This window comes from Branchiostoma floridae, chromosome 4 (assembly GCF_000003815.2).
Source record: "Branchiostoma floridae strain S238N-H82 chromosome 4, Bfl_VNyyK, whole genome shotgun sequence".
NCBI classification, from domain to species: domain Eukaryota; kingdom Metazoa; phylum Chordata; class Leptocardii; order Amphioxiformes; family Branchiostomatidae; genus Branchiostoma; species Branchiostoma floridae.
In genome coordinates, this window is record NC_049982.1 from 13,232,067 (window position 1) to 13,257,387 (window position 25,321).

At 41.0% G+C, this 25,321-nt stretch overlaps 1 protein-coding gene across 1 annotated transcript; it reads right to left on the reverse strand.

The window, feature by feature from the left end:
* Positions 1 to 5,456: 5,456 nt before the first annotated feature.
* On the reverse strand, positions 5,457 to 8,900 carry LOC118415039. Its single transcript, XM_035819417.1, has 4 exons — positions 8,740 to 8,900; positions 8,498 to 8,639; positions 7,489 to 7,545; positions 5,457 to 5,945 (listed from the first exon to the last, which is right to left on the reverse strand). Exons 1-4 carry the CDS (start codon positions 8,883 to 8,885, stop codon positions 5,787 to 5,789), a joined length of 504 nt encoding a protein of 167 aa, XP_035675310.1. The 5' UTR covers positions 8,886 to 8,900; the 3' UTR covers positions 5,457 to 5,786.
* Between the last annotated feature and the right edge of the window lie 16,421 nt (positions 8,901 to 25,321).

Sequence of the window (25,321 nt, forward strand, 5' to 3'; positions counted from 1 at the left end):
TACATTGTATAAGTCATCACTCATTCTATCTACATACCGAAATCGCTGATGATCTGGTTACATGTTCTCAAGTTATCCTCGTCCAAAGTTTGAACGGAAATCGGTGCCTGCAGTTCCCAAAGAGCCGCTAGGGGGTCCAAACTCACAGCACTTACTCTCTGTTTCAAGGGCTATCTACCACTCAAAAATCATGACCACAGCATGTCCAGAACACGAAGTGCCAAAATTAAAAGTTTTGCTGCAGTACCTTAGGCAGCCACTATAGGGTGCCCATTATCGAACTTGACCTACGTTTTCCTAACCCCAATCCACCTAACAAATATACTCAGGATCCATTCAAGGGTTCTCGAGTTATCTTGCTTACAGACAAACGCACTTACATACAAATCCCGCTACAGCACCATAGGTAAGAGCCAGGTAAACCATTTTCGCACTTGACCTTCCTCTCCAAAACCGCTACACACCTACCAAGTTTCGTGAAAATCGCCCAGCTAGATTTTGACTTATGCTGCCAAAAACAAACCGCAAAAAACATACCAAGCTCGCTGCAGTACCGTAGGAAAACGCCAGGTAAACCGTTTTCAAACTTGGCATTCCTTTCGACAACTGCTACACACCTACCAAAAATCACAAAGTTCCATCCACAATTTCTCGAGTTATATGCTGTTGACCTACATACAGACCCAAGTCAAGCAATCTCATACTCTTCTTGGCGAAGAGAATAAACGACCATACAGCATTCAGTTTTATAGTTTTCTACATAGGGAACCTTCGCTGTAACGTCATATGCGTTACCTCGTTTGTAGATATTCCTGTCTGCAATACCCGTGGTAATGATCAATTTTCATTTTTTTAAGTCTGAAATGAGTTTAAGAATCTAGTTGAAAATAGATTTCCGTCATTTTCTTCCACCCATATTTCCCAACTTGCTTCTTGTCTCATAAACAGTTGCTAAGTTAGTAAACGTCAACTCATAGAATTGTCTCTTTGTTGCTTCGGAAAAGATATAATTTCATAATCAGAGGAAATCATTGTAATCCCATGTCGGTAATGAACAAATCAAGGCCTAATCCAATAACTCTTTGGTTTCTGATTTATGACTGTTCGGTGTCCTGACAGGTAGAACAGGAGCTTGCCATTGGTTGTCGATAAGATAAACGATAATCCCTTCAGGTCTGACGTAAACGGAATTAGTGATGATCACATTTTAGGAAATGAGTGAAAGACAAGATGTGAGTATCTCTGGCGCCTGTGGCCTGATGATGACTGTTTAGGGCCTCCAATTTGTCGGAGATGTGAACTGATTTGATATGGGCGTCGGTGTCCGCACCCCGAACCTGCAGTAGGATTCGTGCATCAGCTAATTTAGAAGATGGAGTCATCACTGACACAGTGGGAGAACTCTGTCGATTGAATCTTGTTCCTCAGAAAAAACGTTGAGGAAGGAAATGTGTTTTTGTTACACCCAGGAACTATTCCAAATTTCTTTAGAATTCTCTACAAAAATGTGTGTGGTAAAATATGGCAGTTTTTATTTCATCACATAGCTTACTAGCATTCAAATTTAGACCATGCATTTTTTATGTGACGAGAGGATCTGTCTACCGGATTGACCTTGACATTAGCGTTTGAAGAATCCCTATGATGCTTGTAAAAACTAACCTATGCCCTAATTAAGCAGAAATGATGATGGACGACGTACTCGCGCTTCTAGGGACAGACAAAACCTTGTATCCTTTTTAAAGAATCTACAGATAGTCCGGAAGTGGACCATCTTCTGTGGACCAATTTGCACATCCCTGTCTGTAGCAAGCATTTTTCATCACCTGATGTTATCTTGGGAAAATTTCACCACTTTTGACGTTTTGTGCCACTCAGCCAATGACTACAAATCCAGACACCGCTCTCCGTCGCTTCGCCAACTCTCTGACTTGGGCAACAAAAATGTGTTGTGCACTCCGATGAATCTGTTGAAGTGAGCAAGATGGAGGTCACAACGCAATTAATTGTTAACTGACTAATGATATGTAAAAATGCAAATAGAATAGAATACAATACAGGCTTTTGTCTGTTACACCCGGACTATTTTTATAACCGAAGGCATTTTCTCTGGGTAGTTTTAAAGAACGCTTGTAGCTAGATGTGCAAAGGTTAGGTGTGACGGGTCGGTGTAATATAACCAGCTGCAGCCGCGCCGCGTGCCTGCGAAGCTGGTGTGTTACGCCGAACGGCGGTTATACCGGCTGTATAGATACAGATACAGATAACCTTCGCCAGAGAATCGCATTTTAGGCAGCTATTTGCATCTGTGTACGTATGTGTCTTTCTGTTGCTCACCAATGCCAATACAAGCCAGGAACCGGTGGATGGATTGGTGGTGGATGGATTGTTGGTGGGGGGTGTGGGGGGTGCTTGTGGTAGAGACATATCCCAACAACCCCCAACCCCGCGACGAAAAGTTAGCTCCTGTAATTCAAACAATGGGAGCTAATCAATTCATTTGCAGCAACATAGTCTTAACTCGTCTTACCTTCGTCTTCCTTGAACTACTAAAATCTGTCTTCCTGCCTTTTGCATATCAATTCACGGCTAGGATATAAAAACTGTCTTCAACAAGTTTTCTCCAGTGTCACTTATGAAAGACACCGGATGGTTGTCTGAAACATCTGACAGTTTCCAAAGTCATATCCAGTTGCTTGAGTAACTGCTTTTTGGCGAAGGATTTGTTTCATATTTTGTGTGTTTTTAGTTTGTAACAAAACTAGAGATGAATTGAAAATTATTTGGGTAATGCAGTGGAGCCAGCGGTTTTGATTCCTCATGATTTGAATCACCTGTGGTTTTGAGATTTTGAGGCAGGTAGATTTTGATGTTTTAACAATATTGCACCTTGTTATGGAACTGTAGGTGTACATTGCTGAAGTAAGACTCATCGAGCCGTTGAACTTTGACTGGGTACACAGTAACCAACCGTCGGTCTACGATGCCACAAGACATCATTAACCCATATGAAGATTCGTAAAGTTTAGAGATCAAAGCAGACGGAGGTCTGCCTAAGTTTGGAGACTTGTGGGGTCAGAGTACTACTACAAACACCCTTTTAGTTCAAACTTGTGCACTGTTGCATCTTCGACCTTGCAATTACAGGGTCTAACGAACAAACGGATGCCTACAACAGCGCCGTAAAGAGCTCGTTGATCCAATATATGTCTAGGCGTATCCCTGTAGAACAAAATTGGCTTTCCTGGAATTTCGCTTGCTCCTAAACCCATCAATGTTTTACCCTTGAGCTCTTCCTCTGATGGGATCAATTAACCCAGACCGAGAGAAAATTTGCCGGCGTTCTCACCGGTTTACCCTGTCTGTTCCTTATCTTCAGGCTGACATGTTTATTTGATCGCATGTGGGCTTTTTGCACCCAACTGAGAAGCCTGGGCGATCTGTGGTAGACGACGTGAATTTCTAGTAATTCTGTTGTAGCTGGACAGGTTAGTACACCAATGACAGAGATGTACAGATCGAGACAACACGGTTAAAGTTAACTTGCTGACAATTACTGAAAATGAAACATTTGATTGGCTTCCTTGATCTTGTTTGGCTTCCTTGGATTTCAAGTCCTTTTATCTCCTCCTGGTTGGCAGACCGTGAACGGATGATTTGTTCCGCCGTGGACAGTGTAAACCTTAAATAGCATCAGTCAATGTTCCCTATACTATTGTGAGCACTTGTACATTTGAGGCCAAGATTATTAATTGGAACAGGACATCGCTATATACGTTGGGCAGTTAGTAATGTAATGTAACAGTTTACTTTGATACGACAATAATGTTAACTCGTGCATTGTGTAATACTACTTCTACGTGTACTATTTAAATGGTAATTCTAAAGGGCTTGTACAGTGTAGCTGTAGCCCATACTTGGGGATGACATTGGACAGCCCATTGAAATATAGATTTTGTATTCACTGCCATGTATTATTTAGTAAAGTACATTTATACGTCTCTGTCTCTTAGGTTCTTTTTGCGTAGAAAAATGTCATAGTCTGTATAGACTGACTGACAGACCACAGACCAGACCAGATTTACTTTCACTCCGTGCTTTGTATCGTGTCGTTAAAAGTGGGGTTTTGTGCTTCTGATCATGATCTTTGCTTAGGGTCTGCTGTTATCATGGTATTCGTAATCAATGAAAATAAAAAATTTTGACAATGAAATTTCCTTCCATCAATAAATATAAAAGCAACTTGGTTGAAGGAAAAGCTGCGGCACGCCGGTGTAATATAACGCACCGATAGTTTCTGCAGCAGAATGTTGAGTTTCTTGAACCGAGGGTATTAGTGGGCAAGATTCCAGTTGTACGTTGATATTACGTTAAACAGCCCGGAGCTGGACAGGGGTCCCAGAGCGCACCAGGAAGGCTCACTAGTAGATGCGCGTCTTTACCTGAGGCACGCACGTCTTACAGTACATATCGCGGTACACTACAGATAATGTTCCGAAAGGGACAGTCTTTATTATCAACAAGCAAATGGATGTTGTTCTTTGAGGAAACAAGGAAAGGAAAATCTACGATCATGGTAGACGTTCTGCCCATTACTGTTAATATTGGTGTCATCCGACCTTCGCGAGGACATTTGGGCCTTTCTCCATTTTTAATGGTATCCTTGCAGCTATTTTGAACAAATGGGAGGGGAAAGACCCTTGGAAATCTAAAGGGGTAAAACAGAAAAGCTAGATATCGATCGGCATCTTTCACGAGACTAGAAATTGGTATGGATGGATTAGCCTGGCATGGGGTGAGGTTGGGGATAATATCGCTTACAATGGACGACTTAAGCTAGAACCACATGAATACATACATGAACAACCGGAGTTCTCCCCCTCTCTCATGCTCTACTAGTATTGCTTTCAAACTCTACCTCACATGATCGTGAGGGTATAACAATCGACAGTGTCTTACTTTTCTGAAGTTTGTCAGCTTGAGACATAGTATTCACCTCACAACAGTTGGTAAAACAAAAGTCATAGCGAATTCAAGACTGGGTGTTGTGGTGAAAAGCATGAGTAGTAAGTGATTGGCATCCGAGATGACACTGATGTTAGATGTTTTCCTTCTGCTATAGTCTGTAATGATGATATGATGAAGCCCTTGTTGTTTATGGTGATCATAAGCTTGATTATCCCGATTGCAAGCTGTGCGGATACGTCATTGCACCCTTATCTGAGATTGACCAGCCAGTTAAAACATTAGCTTTGGGGAGGGGGGTGGTCCGTTTTCTTATGCTAACTGAATATAGCGGTCATGGTAAGGAAATCTAAGCTACGGTTATTTTTACTCTTACTGTAAAAATGTAACTATGGCTACTGGTTGGTCGGTTGTGGTTGCTCATTTGGGTCGGATTGCTCAGGAAATGAGAACTACAATATGACAAGAATACAATACAATACAATACCATACTAGATTAGGTCAAATTATGCTTTATTTCATAGATCTATCATCCATCCACTGAGAATAGTTTTGACAACATTAGATGGGACAGGCGTGATGTCCTCACATAAACCGAAACCTGTCATAAAATATGTGCTTCTGTTGTGTCCTACCCTTCTCAATACAATCTTCCAACTACCTAATAAATACGTGTGATTGCCTTACTTTTTCAATTATGTCGATGGACGTCAAAGGAAAATACTGTGTTAACTAAGAACAAGGACGTCAATTCCCATTAAATCTGGGGCATTAGCAAATGATTATTGCCCGAGCCGTGTTCACATGGCTGCTCTTCTGACTCACTTCCTTCTGTCAGAAATCCAGCTGCGCAAGGCAGGGTTGTAGTCTCGCGTGGCTCCACGAGATGCTCCCCACATTGGCTCGGAGTACCACGTGTCCTGGCCCTTGGGTTCCGCTTCGTTCACGAGGAAGGGATACGTCGATGGGCCCCGTGGTGTCTAAAGAAAGTACGGTAAAGTTATCAAACTTTGAAGTTATCCGGAAGGGAAATACATATGAATAACGATGGATAAAACTTAATGAAGACGTCGACAACAGCGCCGTCGGCTTCTAACTGTATGGGATTTTCATTAGGGTGTAGTCAGCAGGGGGCATACCTTTATTGAATACATATGAACAAACTCTGCTCAACTCTCGGAATTTGTAGCAAAAGTATTTGGGTTTGCTTATCAAGACGAACAGCTGTATTCCCATGACATCGTTTTTCAAAACACCGAGGCCTATCGCTTTTATGTAAACGCTACAACTCGGTTATTATAAGTAATTTCAGGTAAAACTCAACATTTTCTATATGAATGAAGCTAGCGTGAATGTGGCGATAGAGTACCATGATTCCGTTCTAGCGTTTGGTAAAATCCCTCCTTGTGGCCCGATTGCCGTACTCAGGACGGGAACATGCTCATGACTTGCTGAACATCGTCGTTACCTCGCTCACCCAATTACTCACATTAAAGATGACATTTCCAGTAAAGAACTTAATACGTTCTCCAACAAGCCATGTTCGGTAGGTAATCAGTCACTGAATAACGCTAATGACCGGTAATGATACACGGGGAGACAGTTGATACCCATTTCCAGTGCTGTACATGTCTTTTATTGCTATGATTTTTATATGACGCACTCACTTGGAGCTGTTGAAAATCATTTGTAACATTCTGTCCCAGTCTGATCATCATCATCGGACATGCTTACCCTATAATTGCGTTGTTACATTAGAATCGACTTGGCGATTCTTACGGTAGACTCGCGCCTCCCACTGTACACCATTACACGGTAAAAGTGTCTGACAAATCCGATTAGTCGTTCTGCACCGTGCTGTGCTTGAGACAAATGTAAGTCGAACTGACTTTAAGTTGAAAGTGTGAGAATTACCTCTCTAACTGCAGATCACTACCTCATTGCAATTTTGCCCAAGTTTCCAAAGAATGCTTGTTTAAGTGACAATACACTTTCATTTTGTCTCCTTTATGTTTGATACTAACTTCTACCATACTCTACATATCGCTGGAAAATGGTAGCAGGAAAACAGACAAATAAAACACACAAGAGGGGTTTGCGCCAAACACTATTGCAACAACTGTGGCTTGGGGCCGTGTAACTCCCATATGTTGTCTGTTTGGACAATTTGTACCGTTTTCCAATGACAATGCTACTCAGCCCATAATCTTTCAATTTCCTTTGAATTACACAAAAGATCCAAATAAACTCTAGACGATAAACGGCACAACATCAACATGAGGTGCAATGCCAATCTTTTCTTTTAACAACCAGCCAAGCAATGAGGAGTTCATGCAGCAAATTTACGGTGAACTTTAAAAACCAATGAAAAATATCTCGCTGCGTGTGTTCAACAAAATCAAAATCAATGGTTTGCATTCCTGAACAATTTGACGATACTACGTTAGGTATGTGAAGTTAACGAACGCCTTGATTGTCAACATGACGCATTAGATATCAAGAAAACACAGATGCTAGTCTTACCTCATCATCCATAGACTGTGTGGTCGTTCCCTCGGGACTGTACTGGTTTCTGTGTTTCTGTAAGGGTGAAAACGCTTCGTAAGAATGGACGGGCGACCGTCAGGTTTCATCTTTTCTAGTGTCACATCTGGTCTCCCGCCTATGCCTGCTTTTACTCTGGTTTCAACACATGCAGCAGTACCCATGGTTTGGCAGTAAGAAGGGCGTGATTTCGTCTCTGCAGGTTTCGTGAGATTCTTTTGCCTTTGCCGTTATAAACACATGGGGAATAGTACTTTATGGAAAATATTTTGTTTTAATGCCGTATGACCCGATTAATCACATTGAAACGTTTGTCATTCGTGTTTTGGGTCAAGTGGTCACAAGTCCAAAGGACGAAACAAGCATGTACACGGTGTATTCAAAGAAAAATGCACAGTTGATGAGTGTTTTTCTTCACCGACCGAAAAAGCACAACACTACAGCTTCTATGTTATCTGGCCAATCTTATTTGCGACTCGATAAGCATAAAGTGGTTGAATTCCGTGAAGAAGAAAGAGCGTGTGCTTTGGAAAAATCGATCTAGATGTCATTTACGGCAATTTAGGCTAATTCTCAAATTGGTACCGTCTGGCCAGCGGTTAACATACTGGCTGAACAGGAAGGCGAAATCTCCTGATAAAGCTAATTACTCCTACAGAAAAGTTGATAATGTAGACCCATCGATCGGCAGGTTTCTCTCGTAGACACTGACTGGGGCAGGCAGGCAGGTTAGACAATGATCAAGCTACTGCATTAGCAGCTAAAATGTCACAAATCAGTAAAGTCTTGTCACTCCGTTCACAAAAATATTCTCAATGAAAAATCACACTGATACAGAACTCAACTACTCCAACCTATACAAGCTAAGACAAAAACATATTTCGTAATCGGTTAACGTTGCTTTTACAACTCTTCAACTGATGCACAATGTCGGTATATTTATCCCATGAAATGCGTGAAATAGAAAATACAAGCGGAAGATAATTACATGTAGCAGACTTCGGATCTTCTCTCCGAGCAAGGCGGCTCTTTTCTTTCCTGGCGCGAACCCGTAGGAGTACGAGTAGGCCTCGGACGTGTGGAGCAGGACCAGCACAATGGACAGTGATATCAACAGCGTTTTCATCTCTCTGAAACAGAAACACACCACGGTCATGGTTGAACGGAGCACAGAGATAAAACAACATCTACCGACAATCAACGTTATCTACAACAACCGGGCTGACTTACAGTGTGTGAGACTGCGAGCTGACAGCTTCAACTGAAGTTCTACCACGATACGCCCGATCTTTATCTCTGTGTGTGACGTCACAATAACGCCACAGCATGTAATTAAGTGGCACATTAGGCAGGATGTAGTAATGAGATGTCGTCATTGTGACTTTCAATCTCACGTGTCCTGTAGCGTTAAAATTATTGGATACTTTAATTGCTTTTGCATGAATACCTGCTATTGACGTGGACAGACGTCATATAACACCTCCCCGGTTTCATAATAGGCTCAAAAACGTCAATTTCTGACGTACAGCATCAGAATCATACATGCCATCGTACTTTCCCTGAAGTTTTTACGACTTCACTTCACATCCTGCTTCCGGTGAAACTTCATCTGTAGTTAACATTCTGACGTCAGACTTAAATCGTAGGTGCCCAATGAAGATGCGCACCATAGACTTTTATTTTTTCAAAGCTGATGACCACCCAGAAACTCAGGAGGAAATTCAAACCGTGGAATTCCATTGTTTTGTAGAATAGTTTGTTTGCGTATACCGTTCTAACGGTGAAAAAGCCAATACCACATGGAGCAAGTTCCAATTTGCATGCAGTGTACATCACACATGAACATCGCTTAAACGGATAATTAGAGCTTAACAGCCCATTTTGTTTGCTACCTTGCACTAATCTGTTCAGCTGTAAACTCTTCATGTGAAGAAACGAGCTTAGCCGTGTTCGCTATGCCAATTAGGAGGATTACAAGATTACGTTGTAGCTAATGTGTGCGCATGGGAGAGGAACGGCAATGTACCGAGCACTTCGGTTTGTAGAAGTTTAAGTTTAAGCTTTTAGGTCGCGAATTTTAGATAATACAAAAGCCAAGAAGCGCATAGCCATAGCATCTAATAGTTATTAGACGTTTGTGTATGTACGCTAGCCACATGTTGGAGACAATATACTCTGATATTTGGATACTTGAAATGAAAAATAGACAGTCACAGTACAGTAGACGGAGCTAGCTTTGGACAAAGATCCAGGCAGCTGGTGCCGTGTACATTGAATAACTGTCAGAAGTTTTCCAGTATTGTATCCTGACGGGCGCCCGAGAAGAGCGACATTGTCACAAGTCTGGGATGACGCATATGCGAGCCAGCTGTAGCCCTGTCATCGGACCTAGATTAATTGGCCCAATATAAACGTATGGATAAGAAGTACATATAAGACCAACGCCATCTTAGTGATAAGAGTGATATCAGAACTGGACCGCTAATTTTCAAATATCAGTATGTTGTAGTTTACTATAATCTTAACAGAATAAACAACATCCCCGGACAACGACACATTCAAACAGCACGTCGATTTAGACATCCAGGCAATAGGATACTCTAAATAGCAATTACTCAAGCAACTGGATATGATTTTGGAACGTTTCAGATAGCATTCTTTATCCGACACTGCAGAGGTCCAGTTGGAAAGCAGATTTTATATCCTAAATATACAATGATATACAATGGAGATGAGAAAGTTTAAGTAGTCAGATAGAAAATATAGGCAAGACAAGTTAAGATAAAGTTGATACAAATGAGTTAATAAGGTCATGTTGTTTGAAGTACAGATGCTGACGTAACAGGAGGGGCGGGGGCTAAAACTGGAAGGTTCCATACGTAGCCCCCTTTCCTGTTGGGGTGGGATTGTATATTCTCTCATATATAGTACCTCTAACTCCCCAGTCGAAAAAGCTTGGCTCGCGGTCTAGGATATTTATGGAGATTGGATATAAAGCTTGCTCTCCAATATTAGATCTCTTAAGTGTCACTGACGAAAGATAAAGGTTTGAAATCATATCCAGTTTTTGAGTAATTGCTATTTGGTATTTTTAACATCTTTCTGTACTTAACCACATTGAGACCAATTTCTCACATATAACGTTATTTCTAATACCAAACGTAGATGAGGAATATTGAAATTGCCTTTCACCCACGTGACTGGTCATTAAATAGAGCAGTTTCTCTGCTTTTCCCTGTAATCAATTTTCAAACCTTGATCACAACTAGTAATCTTTAATGTGTGAATTGGGTCGAGAAGATTATAGGGAAAATAAGATTAGTGGCCTAACCTTCAAACGAAATATAAGCCACTGCATTACCTAGATGAAAGCATGTCGGATTCGTTGACGTTATGCTCTGATTTACATAGTTAACATTTCGGGGACAAGCGTAACGGTTCTTTGATATATGTGATGACATGTGTTGAAAAAAAACTAACTTGAAATCGTATAAAACTTTTCAAAATGCCGTGATTGATTATTCTGTCAAATGACATTTTGAAAAAAATATTTCGAAAATGCAATTTATGACTCTTGACTTGCCGTTTAGAGATACAGGATACCAGCTTTTGCTTTCTACATAGGGACGGACTACCACATTTACAGTTTCGTCGTAGCTCGGTTGCACTGTGTCCATTGGCTGGGGAGGTAGGCCGGGGTAGACTATGGGACTGTTGATGAAGAGTAGTATGGACGAGTCAAGGGTTGGAGTCTCGACACGCGGCGTTGACTATGTACCATTAAACCAAGTGCTGTTTGGATACATACAATGGGCACCCCAGACCCCTCACATTGTCCTTGTGAGGTACGAGTGGTGCGTAAGAGTCATTGTCTAAAAGCGCTTTGACGTTGTCAGTAGATATCGTTGTGGTCATGACTTCGATCTTCAACATGATGGACTTCATACCTTTATCTGAACCTGACAAAGCTGAGAGTGAATAGCCCTGTAAACCATAGACGCCAGTAGTCTGACGTCCTGATTTGTAGCGAAAAAAGGTTGCACCAAATAGTTCTCGGAATTGCAACAATTGAATAATTTGAGACAAATACTGATGAATGAGATAGACATGGATGTATTAAAAAAGAGCTCACCAGTTAAATCATGCGTTCAATCTATTGGTCCTTAGCTCGTCTCAATATCAAATGGAAAGATACATCTACCACTTTGCAAAAATTCTGCGAGCTTATTCACAGATCAATATCCATGCGCTGTTAAAATCATGGTCTCCATCTCATTCAGAGCTGTAGATATTGCCACTCAACTACATTCACTTTCTATTGACCCAAGGCCTTAGGCACTTAGCTGTACACCATCCGCGTCATAAATGTTGTGGAGTATCCTTCAATTAATGGCCATAACCTGTCCGCTAGATGATATTTTTCATGCCGCTCTGTTTCAGGATCTGTTGACGAGCGCAACCCTATAAGTTACGATGTGGTGCCTGCACGGAACAGAAAGCCGTTTTGCTCGTACATGGCAAAACCAGCTACCACAAAAAGCTTTCTTTTCATTCCGATGTTTTTGACGGATACAACCAATGTCGTCCACTCACCACATCGTACAATGAACTAGACAGTTCATGACCATCCCGAGAAAGTGAAAAAAATATCTCAAACTAGTTTAGCTCATTGAAGAGTTATTTCTCCACTGATCGTGACAGATCAGACAGTCGCTATGTACAGTATTTAAAGGTTAATTGATCCTAGGAAATTCCCCTAGCTCTTTCCGACAAGCACAATGAACAGTGGACGACGGCTTAACGGACTGCAACCCTTTCAGGTAGCGTGCATGTGCGACACAGCCGGGATCGAACTCACGGCTTTTAGTTCCAGAGGCAGTGCCGCAACCCACTGAACTACGCGCGCTACGCCAAAGTACGTAGAGGAAAAGAGGCATCGAGAAAGGAGTCATCAACCGTGCGAATTCAATAAGCAAGGTGCAAAAATAAGTGACGGTGCACAAAACACGAAATTGTGGACCCTTGACGGATAAAAGCTAGAGAGAACGATGCACGGTTTATATATACACTCACTTATACAACAGCCATCCATTACTCTAAATCTCATAGATAAGCATCATCTAGTGAAGTGCTAGTCCGAACTGCCACCCTGGTTGCGCACGTACCTGTATTGGGGGAACCTTAGACCAGCGCTTGCAACACACGGATGTCTTCCGTTCTCTCTGCACACTGCGCTTTTCCTGCTTCTTTATCTAGGCGGCTGAGTCAGGCCCTCAGGCACCCACGCCGGCGCAGTTAGCTCTAGGTTAGCAATTAGGATCACAGAACGTTTCAAGCTAACAGTAATTGGAGGAGGACAAATTAGTGGGAGCTACGACATCCAAGGATTAGGGTTCTTGCTCCACGGACAGGAAATCGTGCCAACTTCCCGAGGAGACCATGAATGGGAACAAGTTCTAGTTACACGCGGCTAGGCAGGAAATATCAGGCTACTCATTATGTACAGACCGGAGGCAGTCCCGTGGCCTTGGGGGGCAGGCGATGTACGGAACAGCCATTTTCTACATGTGAAGACTATTTCACTTACTGTCTCTACTCCATAGGTTACTGAAAAAAAGTTGTTGTTTTTTTTTCTAAATGGCAAAGTACACTGACTGATATGCCAGGGGAGTTAGCCGGCCATGGTGTGCAGTTTTTTTCTAGGTTGTAAATTTTAGTACCTACAGATTCTGGTAGACTTAATGCTATTTCAATAGAATGCGTATGCAATCCCCCTAAACAGAACTTCGCCTAAGCATGGGCAAATTATCCTCTAAACTTTTGTTTTCGCCTGACAACCTACAGATATGTTAAAGGAAATCATCGAGTGCGTTCTACATAAGATATGGCAGTCTAGTCTGTATGCATGTATTTATGTTACACTGTTAACTCGTATGCTATCAGTAATTTAGGGGTTTAGCGTGTCGGCGCTCTAATGACAGCTGATGAATGTCCCTCTAACTAGAATGCCTGTTGCAATAGGACATATATTCTATTTCCATACTTGTTGTATGTACTCACGACTGAGATAGGACTTCAACAACAAGCTACATTTCATCTGTGGTTCTCCACTGGCAAGCAAGACCCTCGAGCGGATTCCCTTGATCATGAATATCCTTCACAGCTCTACATGACGGTAGAAGCCATTCTGACGTACAATATTAGATACGAGACCTTCATGATCATGGATCCTCTTTTGGATGTTCCTAATCTGATTGAATAACTTAGATATCTTTTAGCGTCGTCAAAATGACCGAATGAATCAAAAGTTTCTGCTCATGATGGAATGTGTCTAGTTCATTTCCCTTTCCCACCCACCAGTGGTTATACAGCAGTAGACACCGGTGCTAACAGTTAGTGCCTCCGATGCTTATATTATAGGCTAGGCGTCAGCATGTAAAAAAAAAAGTAAGTAGACCCTCTTTCTACGTGCTGAAAAAAGTTACAAGTCTCTGAATGTTATTGACGTCCTGCTTTTTTGTGCGTAAAACACACGTCACATGGCCCATCGCTACCTTTTATTGCAACAGCCTTTGTGGTATTTGCTATACGGGTGGGGTCGTGTGGCGCAATCGGCAGGGTGTTCAATTCACAACCTATACTAGAGGTGCTGTGTCCGATTCCATTGATGTGCCACCGATCTTGTGCCCTTGGGAAAGGCAGTTTACACGACTTTTCTCACTTCACTCAGGTCAAATTGAGTATCTAGCTTCGGTAGGGCTTTCCCTACGATAGGACGTTAAATTGAGGTTCCGTGTTTGAGCAGAGCCACACATCAAGCACGTTAAAGAACCCATTACACTTATCGAAAAGAGTAGGGGTCCTTCCCGGTGTGAGTGGATCAAATATATTTGTCCGGATATGCAGCAGCAAATAAATCTGTCCATATATGACTTACACAATTTGATGAACTAGTGCCGAAGCATCATGGGTCCTATATAAAACATGATAAAGACGTGTTTACTCGTCATACATATGAGGTTATAAAAAGTGCAAATCAAATTCGTACAACTGATACGAAATATCATTTTTATTAACAATATTATAAATCGTCACAATACTCAAAACTTTGGTGATTTACCGAAATTATATAAATACAAATACAGAATATGTAATAGCTGAATTGAGTATCAGGGTAGTCAGAAATATTGAACTGTCGATGATCTGCTGGTGGCAATGGTAGCTTGATACGATGATACAAGAAATTTTGCCGTAGGGTTTCATTGTACTTTAAATATTCTCATGCATCACATATTGAAGAAATGAACCCTAGCAATGATAGCCATTGCAATGATTGCAGAAATGAAAAGGAGCATGCATGACGATCGCTTGTCGCATCTATGCTGGCAAGTACGACAAAAGCCATAAATGGCACTCGAGGGTCTCATATGTCCTGCTAACTCTACCCTAATCCTGATATGAATGAGAGACTTAGATGTAAACTTACCAGCAGAAACAAGGCACGAGGCCCTGTCTGTTCCAAACCTCCGGGATTGCTTCACCTACAGAACCTAAACGGTTTTTGATCTTCTTTTGGTAACGATTTGACCACAAAATACACCAGACAAAAGACATAATATATAGCAAGATTACTGACTTTCCCATTGGGATCCTTTGCCTTTTCCATAAAGGGCAATGATATATACTGCTTCGTTGAATTCATGACGTGGCTAGTTTGCTTAAGAGATACATCAGCCCATATTAGCCTCCGGTCTCCAAGCAACTCGTGTCTATCATTCGCTGTTAAGTACCTGTCCAGTCTCACTTAAACTCATTTATTTCATTCCCACATAAACGGAGTACATTATGAAGAGGGTTAGATAGGAATATACGCCTTGGGCAAGTGAGCTACCTCTGGGCATAACAGACACGTTTCTCCGAATATGACACGGTTAACAACACAATTATTCATACCCCCAAATTATTATTTGCATGTCTATAAACTTTGATAGCAAATGCCCTTCAGTCACTCACAAACCTGATAAAACCATTCGCCACCCTTGACCTTGTAAACTTGTTATGTTGCTCTCTTGACGAATGGAAATTTATACAACTGAATTTGAAAGTAAAAATTGTCCGTAAAGTTGTCCGGTAGAATTGAAGAATATTTTTTTTTTCTAATTTATAAATCATGACTGTGAACATAGATAAGAAAGGTTATGAAACGCAGTAACCATAAAATATTATAAATATCACTGTTTAGTTATACCTAGCTTGGTACACTAAGCTAAATACCAAAACAACTTTTCACATATGAAAATATGAAAGAAAAGTTGTGAGGGGCATGAATGATTTGGTTGATGTAGCTATCGTCGTGCTCTTGCTGAAAACATTGGACTTGGGGACTGCCACATTCAGGATGTCACCATGGGCATAATAACTCACTCTCCATTTACGCGTAACAAAGCTTTAGATATATCTACCTGGAATGTGTAGCTGCAGCTCAAGGCGACGACATCAAAGTTGCCCCGCTCATGATCATGGCCCCGGAATCCCCACAGAAAGTCTACTTGTCGCGAGATGTAGTCAGTTGATATGCCCAGACGCACTGTTTGACGGACTTTCGCTGAATTTTCAGTGTTTTTACCGTCGAAATCGCGTGGTGACCATGAAGAAAGCTTAATGTAACAGTACGCATGCAATGCCCATATGACTTAACAGCAGATGGAAGCTTGAACACGGTTAAGATTTGGGTTATTCTAATTTCAGATACATCCAAATTGATACCGGTTTCGTATAATTTTTCATAGACAGCTGTGGTTTTGGTTTTATTGGAGACAGATAGATTTTATTGGAGACAGATAGCTTAAGAAGAAGTGAGTTTCTTTATGTCCCCTGGCAGCTTGTTTTGGAACAACAGGTGGCATGCTTTTCAAATCTTTCAAACAAAAGAACGACTGATTTCTACGATGTGTGGGTAGCTTGGACAATGATGTACATAATCAAAATCTGTAGGTAGCCTGGGCAATAAATGTACATAATTAGTCGTGTGCACTTAAGAAAGGCACTTAACACGACCATCCTTACTTCACCCAGGTGTAAACATGGGCACCTGACTTCGGTCGGGGAGGTAAAAGAAAAGACTACCTTTACCTTCTGTCTGCACCGTGTATATGGCACTTTAATATGGCATTTTTATTTGAACTTACAAAAAACTTTATTTATTTAATACCAATTACATTTGAGTGCAGTGCCATATTATCCTCGTCTGTCCAAGAAGAAAAATACAACTTATGCAAATCACTTTGAATTTAGTTGTATATCAGTGATTTCAACTTGAGATATACGTTTATTTGAATGTAAGACCTCTAGATCAGTTTGATCAGCAAATTCTTCTCTTTTACCGATGAGGCCAATCTGAGGCTGCCATCAGATGAAACATTTTCATTGTCGTATCCAAAGCTTACGTAATTTTAAGAATGAAGCATTTTATGTATCAGTGAGCCATGGCAGAATCATAACATCTATGACTATGGAAATGGTTGTTTACCATCAATGCCTCCAGCATTGTCAGTTGCCACATCAGGGGGTCTAACTTACGCCGACCTAACGCTGTTTGAAGCAGATGAAATACACGATTGGTAAGCCGGTAATACCATGATGGCAAACCGATGACTTTGGGATGATAACAGGAAGGCAGTGCAATGCATCAGTCGTCTGGAGATCGTCATTATCACACGCGTACGTTGATCACAGGTGCAATGAGCCATGCGAGCCTCAGGCTGTAAACAGTCACTATCGAATCCTTCAAAGCAGCAGAGGGTTTCCATCAGATCGTCTCATGTTATTTCAGAGCAACAAATAAAGTTCACAAACGACAATAGATTAGTTCAGCTTTGATTACTCCAGTTCCAGGTATTTCTCTAAGAATCGTCAGCAAGATTTAGCTATAGATACGAGGATTCATAGTCACTGCACCAATGTTCCATTTCCGTCTGTTTTGAAGAACGAAATATTTTCCAACTTTGATAATTACAGTCAGTCAGACAGACAGAAGGTATTTTGACCACACACAGATACACTGTGATAAAGTGGGAATATTGGAGAACGACCTTTTGGGGAGCCCTCTCCAGCTTCGAACAGTTGCTTATAACATAACCGTCCACGGTTGCGTATAAAATATCGCATTTTCAATCATTGTGTAATGACCCGTGAATGTTGGCCCTATTGCCTTTATATTGCGAACTACATTATATATTACGGACATAAACCAGTTACATGCTTAAAACACTTTTCTCGGCATGGACTGTGTGATGGTGAGCAGTCCGTGGTCTGCAGTCTGTCAGTTGTTTCAAGACTGATCAGGGTGATCATCTATTTTAGACGTCGATGATGATGCGAAATAACTGTCCGGAGAGGGACTGTGCATTTTTATACCCTCTCTGTGCATGGTTTACAACAAAAACCGAAGATAACATTCCCTTGAAAATTGTATATACGTCCCAGGTTGTTAATATATATACATACTGTTAACACGTGGGGATTGGCTCGGATCCATACATTCCTGTATTCACGGAACTTCCGTACCACATCGACTGTGTTAATGTAGCCCTTGGAAAACGAAACGACTAATAGGGCATGATTATCGATTGTCAAAAAATACTTTTATTTGTGGCTGTCAAAGAACACCTACGTTGGTCGACTGCGATGGTCTGCAAATTTGAGTCGATGATGTGTACATCCATCTATTTTCTAGCAAAGGGCCCTTGCTGATACAGAAACGCACATGGAAACCACACGTTACCATAGGTATTTGTCATAAGTACATCGGCTATATATGGCCACACTGTTTCACTCTTCACCGACAGTCCCGACAGAGGACATTTTATATTCCGGCAGACACCATAGTCCTTCACTGACTGACGTCACTGCCTAAGGGAGTGGGTGTGTGGGTGTATGGATGGCACTGTCCACTTACTCTCTCCAGAACATTCACTCAACTGAATGCATTTCCAAAAGACCCCCACTATCAAATCAAATAAGCATCTAATAAAACATATCATTTCACATGACAATTTTCATGATAAAAGCATTGACCTCACCGCAAATCAACAATAAGAAAATCCTTCTCGCTCACTTGCATGTTCGGGGAAAAAGTCTATGTTTAACACCGTGGGCGTGTGTTCGAACATTGCTGGAAAGTAGATTCATGAACCATAATGCTCTGTCTCTGTGGGCTCGGAGTGTGAACCATTGTAACTGTCTCTCCTTGAAGTCATTTTGTACTTTCGTTTAAATTGGCAACACGACACGACGTTCATTTTTATATGCATTGAAATACAAGAATTTGGCCTTGCAAAAGTCACTGGCAGCATCTTTGTCAATAAATGATCTACTGGAAGAAGAAACTTACATCGCGTCTCACTGATTTGCTTTTTTTTTTAAAATTTTTTAGACTTCACACTGTCTGGTATCCTGTATTCGTGATTACTCAAAATGGTAAGCGTATAGGTTTACAACACAGAGTACTGCAATGGATACAACTAGTGATTCAAAATGATACCGTTTGTTGCTTTATGAGGGGTCTAAACATCATGTTCCTGGCATCTGCCATAGCCTAATCAGTTAGTCATCCCGCCTGGTAGTCAGTGATCCACTGTCGAAGTTTCGATAAACCCAGTATGTAGATCAAAGAGATGATATCATCTGCAACGAGCTGTCATTTTTAGAGATGATACCGATATGTTTGATTCTATATGACTCGTATCGACGGGTGACATACGTCAAGTATCTAGATTATGCAGAGAGATTACCTGCACTATGATTATTGCATTATGAACCGTCCATGCTAACACATCATATTGATTATGTGTCTTTCCTCTGACATATGCACACTTCTCACAACCATGCTCCATGCATTTACAGAATGACTGTGACATGCATATGATCTGATTGTGTTTATACGACACGAATGCTGCAGCTAGGTCGTCAAAAACTATCCAGATACTGGTAAGGATTATGTATGAAAATATACACCCAATGACATTCTGTGTCCGCGTCACCAAATGCACTTCCAAATTCCTAGTATATGAACCACAAGGTAATGATTCTATTTGCTTCATGTTGGTCCCTTTCTGTAATTCGCACCTTTGATCTGGCTAGCTCAAGAAGGTCAAGGCCGGATGAGTAGGAAGACAAAGTGAACCAGCCAGAGCCCTGTTATCAGCGCTGGGCACTTTCCACAACTTTCAATTTTACAGTTATATTTTTCTCGGTGTAACGCCATTCAGTGGTCGTTGTTTATTCAAGTGTGAAGTACGCCAGGTGGCTAAGTCAGATCTCAAAAATGACGATGATTATGACGTCAAAAATGTACTGTTGCTCAAACGCTGTTGTCGTTCTGATTCTGATTGAAGTCCATAACAACACGGCTTTTGATTAAACTTTTCTTGTTTTTCCAATTGTATATTGTACCTTAAAAGTTGTCTTTTTTGTTTCCTTTCATGTATGCCGCGAATGAAGCGTTTACAGGATTCTCGGAAACTGACAATTTCATTTGGATGTCTCCATAATGAAAGTAGAGTACATTGCGACTGTGTTCAGTAAAATCAGCATACAAAGCCTTTGATACGTGACACACCAAGGATTCTCCAATATACAAAAGAAATGTCGCTGTTCATTGAAACCTATGCGTGGAATATGCTGAAAATAGATTCTGATGAAGACACCGATTGGTAATACTGACTCCGTGGAGAAATCTGTGTCTGAAGCGGGACAATCCAATTGTGCTTACAAACACACGACAATCTTGTATGAGCTCATGTTACATCTGTCCAGAAAGACATGTACGCTGTATGGGTTACATACATCCTAACCACTTATTCAATAAGTGGCTGTATGGGTTACATAAATCCTAACCACTTATTGAATAAGTGGTTCGGTTTTATGTAACCTATGCAGCGTACTTGTATTTCTGGACAGATGTAACACGAGCTCAACAGTGAAAGGACAAGCTTAAGGCATGATGTATTTGGACTTTGGTACTTTAGGACAATGCATCTATTGTCTGCCTGCATCTCAAGCGATCGCGATTTTAGTGTTATAACAAAGTTTGACATCGATGACACATCTGTTTGGATCATGGACAAGATGAAGATGCAAAATGTAATTTTCATAACGTCCAAGACATTCCAACAATGATATACTTTGTTCTTTCCATATTTGACGAGCTCTGTTTATTGATTATGTGCGTCTCTATGTGCATGAATTTCCAGTTTTCTTCATTTTCATTATCACTCTATGACAACTTACACAACAAGACGGATAGATTTAATAACTGTAGTCTTGTAAGAAGTCAGTGACATCAATGACCTCTCCTTTCTAGACTTGGCTGAATGAATCAACTCCGTTTAGATATAAATCAAAAGTGAAGAGCGGCTTATTTTGTCCCTCATCTGCAATTAGTATGGATCTCTATGTTGGACTTATTAGTTAGTAAGAATCTGAGAAAATCTTTTATACCGTGTATTGATATTCACAACTGTAAGGTCCAGGAACCGTTATCTGGCGCTTAAGCAAATTTAAAGATGCAACTTTGCTTCTCATTTCATGGTTGTTTCTTCTGTGATATCCGCATTTCCGCTGTAATCACAGTAAAGCTGTTCTTATTTCTGATGTCCAGCAACGTTGTCCCGACTCAACTACGAGGCAGCATTGCTTCCTCTGCGACTTACCTGCCTGATGCCTTCTGTTTAAAATACGGCAAAATCTATCTAAAATCCGAATAAATATCAAACTTGTTTGTAAACTAAAGAAATAAGGAAATAGCAGTTTGGAAGGAAAGTGCGATTTGAAGAAGCAGGTTTTTCCCTTGAACAAAGACTATCAACAAAGCACAATAATGATTTACCAGAAACTAAAAACTATTCTGTCACGCAATGGCAATGGATGGATCCCACCATTGCACTGAAGCAGACGATAGCGACAGGACATGGCAGATCCTGCTAATGCACTTATTATCATCAAAATCTACAAGATCTTCTGGTGCGTCAGTAATAATCCGACTATCATTACCTGCTCATAAAGAGCAATCTATCATATTATTCCCATTACTATGTTATCATCCTTAAGCCGCCTTTTGTATAGTTCTGCAGCAGACCTGCCAGTGTAGACGAAAACAATATCGTTCTCTCCTGCTGTTCTTGAAGGTAACCGTTCCTGTATGCATTCCTATCGATACAAGAGTTTGAGGACCTCATACCTCCATGGAATATTCTGGGACTTCTTAGATTTATTGTTTCATCTTGTTTCTTTGATCGTGCAGATAATGCTACAATACTTGCCATACATTGAATCCGTTACAGTTGTTGTGCAATGAAGATGGATTAATCATTTAATCTTTTTTATAATGGTCTTCTATACCGACGTTACATATACTTTACATAACTGTAAAGGTTACATATACGTTACACATCTGTAAAGGTCCGTCCGCTAATCAGCTTTCCATGCTTGTATTCTGTCATAGATTATGCAAATGAATTGCATCGTAGTGTACACCTTACGCTAATTTACACAGATCAGAAATGTGTGATTCGCGCCATTTACCACAAAGGAAGTATGATCCTTTTTCATTTATTATTCAAAATAGACTCTTCTTTGCATATTAAGTAGTATTGATATCCATAATATTTTCTTCTGCAACAGTGCAAATTACGGAAAATCAACTTTGACCCTCTACTTTGAAATTCCAACCCCGATCCACTAACCAAATATCATAATGATTAGAATCCATCCACAGGTTTACAGCTATGCTGACCAAAAAAAAAACTCAAACACAACCACTCACACTTACACACGTAACAAATGTACGGCAGGAGATCTTACATTTTACCAAGGAAATTGGGAGATCCCCGTGTCCTATTAGGGCCTGAACATTACATTGTTACATTGTCCTTGCTCGCATCTTCTTGTTTGTATCTTATTGGTTAAGTCTCATAAAGGTACAAGGCAGAGGAGCCCCCGAGACAAATTCCCGTAACATGTCACCGCCGGGACCAATTCCCGGGACATGTTACAGTGTAAATGGTCTGCCACCCGTTGTATCTATGCAGGAGTCATGTTTTCTTTGACTTGGTCTTATATTTAAGATGCACTAAAACTCTATTGAAGATTTTTTCCTAATTTGTTAAAGTGACTCAATGCTCATAAAACTATTTGTAGCTTCATGTTATTGTGGCCGAGATGCACTCTTGCTGAAAATTATTTCGCTCCACGGCCTTGTATTCAATTTGCTAGTTATACGGCAACGGGCTAGGACAGAAAACATTTAGGTGTCATAGCACGGCAGAAATATTTCCGTGATCGTACATGTTCTTCCCACTCCGTCCATTAAACCACTCTGCAACGTAACTTTGTGTTTTGTAGAATCACCACAGTTTGTGGAATCACTGCAGTAGGGGGGCTAGTCCATTGGTAGGGTGTGTGTATAACTCCCATACTCCTTTCAAGATGCTGAGATATAATTAAAGGAAGGCGTCTGTACGTTTTTTAAAGTCTTTGTTATAACACGGAAGGGATCGAATACACGAGACAACACATGCAAAGTAAACATTCTTAATGTGAACGACCTAAGCCATTGGTTGTGCATGTGACCTCTAAGACCATATTTCAAAATGGAACTAGCTACTGGACATTTTTTACACAAACACTGTCACGGCCATTTACATAAAAAGGGAATCCAAACGTATAGATATTATAAAAGGGAAGTACAAATAAAAGCCGATGTAAGATATTCTGCCTAAAGACAGAAAAGGTGAGGGGAACTCAAAAAGTTCATCCATTTACGTGTAACACGAATACCACTTGCGTCTATGTGTCTTTGAAGATGCTGCTAAGATATCATTCAGTTGAGCAAAAGCGACATCGTATGATTGGAATGGACTCGTTGTGATTCGGTTGTATGTACATCATTCTGTCAGGTGCGTCTACTGTGAATATGACCAGGCCTGCTGTCGAATCTTCAAAAACATACATACATGTCCTCTGGCATACAGATGCACCATCCATTTAGTACCCATGGCTCATGGGAAGCGACTTTAGGGCAGTCTGCTGCACGGTGACGCCGAATTAGCCGGCAGTGATGCCTCGCAACATTCCAAACATGTCAACATAGCACATTGCCGAACTTTCTATATCATCTACGTGCTCTGTCTCATCAAGTGTACTATTGAAGAAGAACTGAAAGAGAGCCTTCGGGAGAAAGTATGCCAAGTGTGGTTATGAAGTATATATAATTCCTTGTAAGGGTGAAGATACAGGTATAGTCTAATGATCATCCATACCAGTTAAACTTTTAGCGAGCTACAACTTTCCGAGGTTTGTGGATAAAACTGGCTGTGCCAATGATTATTACAATTGCGGGAAAGGAGGTGTGTACCGCTGGAGGGAATCTGTATCTAGCTTTCTCCTCATCCTCTGATACCCCAGAGTTACGTACATTCAACGGACAATAACATTTCGTTTTGTGTAAACATGTCAGGGTATAATCAGTGTGCGATATGCATGAGTTCAGACATGTACTTTCCAAGGAACACCTGAAGTCAAGGTCCTCATCTTAGACAGGGGACCGGGGTCGCCCTCAAACTTTCACCAGATATCTCCCTGAAGATCTTTTCCTTTTCAAAACATTGTCTCTTTAGAACAATAAAATTCACAGAAAATGGAGCTTAATGAATTATTCACTCCTCCAAGGGATGTCCCAATGGTATACATCTCTTATTAGAGAAGATGTGAGCCTTAATTAACTATTCAACCGCCGTCATGAAGACAACGGTGGGCCATCTGTCAGCCATGTCACGGTGCATATTTACCATTTACCGGAGTTGTTTTGAATTATTATGAATGAAGCCATCAGGGTATTTGTTTATTTTGTGACATGGGATTATCTGTGAAAATTATGAGACATCTTTGCGAATTATCTTGGCTTACGTGGGGCATAACTGATGACGTTCCGCTTAATGAATGTACCGAAGGGGTGCCAAGGTACACAGCATGTTGAGTCCCTGTGTGGGGTTATCAAAACTTTCCTAGACAAGTAACAAGTTTTCAATAAGAAGAGGGGAATGTCTGGAGGCACTGGCTCTACAACCAGACCAGATAACAAAGCTAATCGTAGAAAGGGTGAAAGGCGCAGGTGTTGGTCTAAATTAGAAGATTTTTTTTCCTTTACCGCTGCAACTTAATAAAGCTGTTCCAGGTAAATTGGGTTTTCACACGGATGGAGTAATTGCAGAACAAGCCTTAACGTCGCTTCCAAACATATCACTTCTTGGGCTGTGTATGCGCCACAGACATCGCGGCTACGTACAATGAGAAATGCAAGGTAAGAAATTATGCAAAATGAGCACAATCATCACAGCACCGTGCAATCGACGTACCAGCATCGGCATCATCGCAATGGGATCAAACACACCTTTAACCAAATAACATCGAGCTTCCGGAATTCCACGAATCGCTACTAGGGCACATGCGTATTCATCCGTCTGAGCATTACGTAATTAAAGGTCTTCTAAAATTTCACACGTTTCGCATTTAGTTCAAAGAACAGCCACCTTCGTCAACAAGATGTTGTCCTATTTTATGCTACGCTTTTCAAGTGTTGTCGTGCACGTTGCTTTGCTAGTGTCCCTGAATGAAAGCCACATGCAGATAAGCTAGACATCTAGTTACATCCAGGGTCACGTTTTCCCACACATGCTTAACTGTAGGCCATACGACTTAACCTCTAAAAAACAGGACTTAAGCTTGTGACATTAATTAGGGTGAAGGCAGCTGA

Bases quoted from the DNA above. Each gene is read 5' to 3' on its own strand.
- LOC118415039 (XM_035819417.1), bottom strand. From the start codon at position 8,885: ATGACGACATCTCATTACTACATCCTGCCTAATGTGCCACTTAATTAC. The intron at 7,546-8,497 runs GTAATTATCTTC...TCACCCTTACAG, and splicing joins AGATCCGAAGTCTGCTACAT to AAACACAGAAACCAGTACAG. The intron at 5,946-7,488 runs GTAAGACTAGCA...TACTTTCTTTAG, and splicing joins CACAGTCTATGGATGATGAG to ACACCACGGGGCCCATCGAC.